The sequence below is a fragment of the Cariama cristata genome, unplaced genomic scaffold (assembly GCF_000690535.1).
Source record: "Cariama cristata isolate BGI_N322 unplaced genomic scaffold, ASM69053v1 scaffold4811, whole genome shotgun sequence".
Classification (NCBI taxonomy): Eukaryota; Metazoa; Chordata; class Aves; order Cariamiformes; family Cariamidae; genus Cariama; species Cariama cristata.
The window spans coordinates 5,723-8,856 of NW_009597398.1; the positions used below are offsets into that span (position 1 = coordinate 5,723).

Here is a 3,134-nt window from a genome sequence, read left to right on the forward strand (position 1 = left end):
TGGTTTTTCTGGGAAAATGAAAGACAAGGGAAAGCTATCATTTTACTCAAATTTTGATAAGGCAGAGAATTATCAGTGGCAACCTAGACCATTACATCAGAATCTGGATTGCTGTGGTTGTCTGAATCGGGGCTAATTTTCATATGTCTGAATCCTTCCAGTGGCAGAAAGTCCCTCCATCCCGCTCGCACAAAAAGAAAGTGTGAGCGCCTGCTATTAAGTCCCAGTTGAACTTGAACACAGCAAGTAAAAAATGTGTGCTGCATATGTTTTGCACTAATGTGTTATGCATGGAAGCTGAATTTCAGCTCCTTCGCTGGCTTCAGATTTGGACTTCGCTAGCTTGGGAGATGCTTCCTTAAATTCCTTGTTAACAAAGTAGTAACAAATGGCATCCAGGCAGCAGTTTGTGTTTGCAAAGACCGAGGCGAGGTGAACAAAATTATTAACGCTCTGTATTGCAGAGCAATTGGAGCTGATGGAGTCCATTATAAAGCGAAGCAGATGCCCGAGGTAAAGAGGTAAAAAGCATATGATGAACACAGTCATGTTTGCAGACACGATGTAGACGGCCTTCCTGATTAACTTTTCCTTGTGACGGTTTTCATCCGTCTTTCTCATGAGTTCGGCAATGACTTGTATGGAGCAGTAACTCAAGATGATCAATGGTATGAAAAACCCTACAATGATAGCACACAGTGTGATCACTGAGGGCTTAACAGAAGATTTTTCAAAACAAAGTTCATCTTGTCCTCGGTCCTCTAACTTTTTAATGAGGATCATCACACAGATGATGACTATCCAAAGGAATCCAGAGGCAACAGCTGCCTTCAGCGGTGACCTCAGCACCTTGGCTTTCAAAGGATACTTGATTGCAAGGTACCTATCAACTGCTACGACAGTGATGATACCAATGCTCATTAAGCGGTTTATGAAATAGCCACCTTCCAGAGCCAGGCACCATCTACCTACCTTTAGCTGACGGAACTGGGATAAAGTTTTAAAAGGCAAAGTGAAGAGCAGCAAGCAGTCAGCCACAGCCAAGTTGACCATGTATACTCTGGTTTCTGTCCATTTGCCGAGTTTCCAGCAGAACACCCACAGCGCCAGCACATTCAGCAAAATGCCCAAAAGCAAAACTGGGACGTAAACACACAGCTGGACAAGTGGAAAGCTTTCATAGGCTGTGATACTGCAGCTGCTGATGTTCATTTTGGGAGTATTAAGAGGCACAGTTCCTGCAAAAGCAGATTAAACCATTTAGAAGCTAGACTGTTGACTGAATCAGTGATTAATTCAGATAGTTCAAGGCTTTACCAACAGTGAAAACCAGACCGCAGAGATGATTCTGGAGAGCAGAGCTGGCTGTAAGGTACCTAGTGGTAAGGGGAGGGAGCGGGACATGAGCCTGATCAGTTTTGGAGGAGAGAAAAGTGCAGGTTCTCACTGGGTCCCATGCAGGGAAGACTGCTTGCAGAAGGCAGCAGGGAAAATGTTCGGGCCTCTGTTTTGGGCCAGACTCAGATCAGGCGGCAGCAGGAGGTATCCTGCAGCTAGGAGTTACGTGAGCTGTTACAACCATCTGATAATGGAAAGGAGATGCCTAAACCCAGCTCTCATCCCTTCCCTTATAGTGATGCTCAGGAGAAGCCAGCCAGCATCCTCACAGCTCAAAATGCTTCAGGAGATGTGCAGCAAAAGGACAGCTATCCTTTCCTTCAGCCCTGAGCTGTCTCTGCATCACTTCTCATTAGTGATAAGAACAATTACTAGTACATCTTTCATTAGTTTTAGCTGCCATTGAATCCTGTACTCAGTGGTAGCATTTAGTGGTTTGCAGCAAGAATCAGAGCACTGGGATCTGCATGATGTCTTTCAAGGATCATGAAAGTTGGTCTTCATCTCAGAAGTATTAGAGCAATCTGCCACAATTCCAAGATAAAAAGAAACACCAGTGCCACAGCAAGAAATGTGATGAGCAGCAACGTGAAATAGAGATGAGCTGTATCTGGTCTAGCGGGTGGTTTTATCACCCTAGATCTAAGGGCAATATTGCTGTTTGCCCTCCTGCTTTGGAGGAATTAATGCAGGAGTGTATTCCAGGTGCAACTGTTCATGGACAGAAAAGACCTGGGAAGTCTGAGATGTCTTTGGATTTTCCCTGCAAGAGGAACATGGCTCCATGGCTGCAGGCTCCTGGGGCTTGAAAGCATCCTGAGCGAGCAAACCATAGGGCAGTGCTGCAGCATCTACGTGCATCTGCAGCTCTCGGCTAGCTTTGAAAATCATGCTGCTGAGGAATCATGCCAGGAGACCTCTTTGGAGGTGAGGGAATGTGCTACAGTCAATACCTGCAGCAGCTCTGTGCTTTGGACATGAGGAAAGAGTCATGAGCTTGAAGATGTAACGGTAGATCATAACAGACAAGTGGGAGATGTAGCAAAGGCTGAGACAGCCCTTAAGCATTCAAAACACATCTAATGTGGCGAGCATCAAAATGAGCCTTTGAAAATACGCAAGCTCCAACCCTCTCTCAGTTTCTCCACCACCATTTTTGCGTCCCACCATGGCTGGGGAAAGGCAGTGCCTTGCAGAACTCAAATAACCAGGTCAGTAAACAGTCAGGAGGAATTACCTGCTCGCTCGCTGTCCTCGGAGAGAGTGAATGTTCCTCCAGACCAGCTGCGGTGCGGCGTGCAGGCTCGATGAGCCCTCCAAGCAGTGCTCCTGGCACGTGACCAGTGAGGTGTCCTGTGATGACCGTTTGCTGGTGGCTGTGGTGGTGGCAGTGCTGGTTGAGGAAGCACCCCTGCCCCTCCTTAGTGCACTTTCCTGGGGTTGAGCTTCCTCTGTCACCTGGCTTGGCTTGTACCACCCCCTGTTGAATGAGGAGCCTGCAGTAGCCCTGCAGCAAGGTGAAATGCTCATCTGCTGTGCAGCCCTGCAACAGTTCCTCTGGTGATGGAATGGCTTCAGGTTTTTCCTTTGATTTATTTTCCAGTGCCTGGTGTCTCACTGGGCAATACTCATTGACCTTCCTTGCCCAACAGGTTGTGCACATTGCTTGGAGGGGACCCATTGCCCTAGGGGGTCCTGAGGTCTTCTCTCTCTGCCTTCTAGACTGTCACTCCTGC

General features: G+C 47.4%; 1 protein-coding gene across 1 annotated transcript; it reads right to left on the reverse strand.

The window, feature by feature from the left end:
- Positions 1 to 276: 276 nt before the first annotated feature.
- Positions 277 to 1,212, reverse strand: LOC104168290 (G-protein coupled receptor 35-like). Its single transcript, XM_009708842.1, has one exon. It carries the CDS (start codon positions 1,210 to 1,212, stop codon positions 277 to 279), a length of 936 nt encoding a protein of 311 aa, XP_009707144.1.
- Between the last annotated feature and the right edge of the window lie 1,922 nt (positions 1,213 to 3,134).

Coding starts and splice junctions, on each gene's coding strand:
- LOC104168290 (XM_009708842.1), bottom strand. CDS start 1,212: ATGAACATCAGCAGCTGCAGTATCACAGCCTATGAAAGCTTTCCACTT.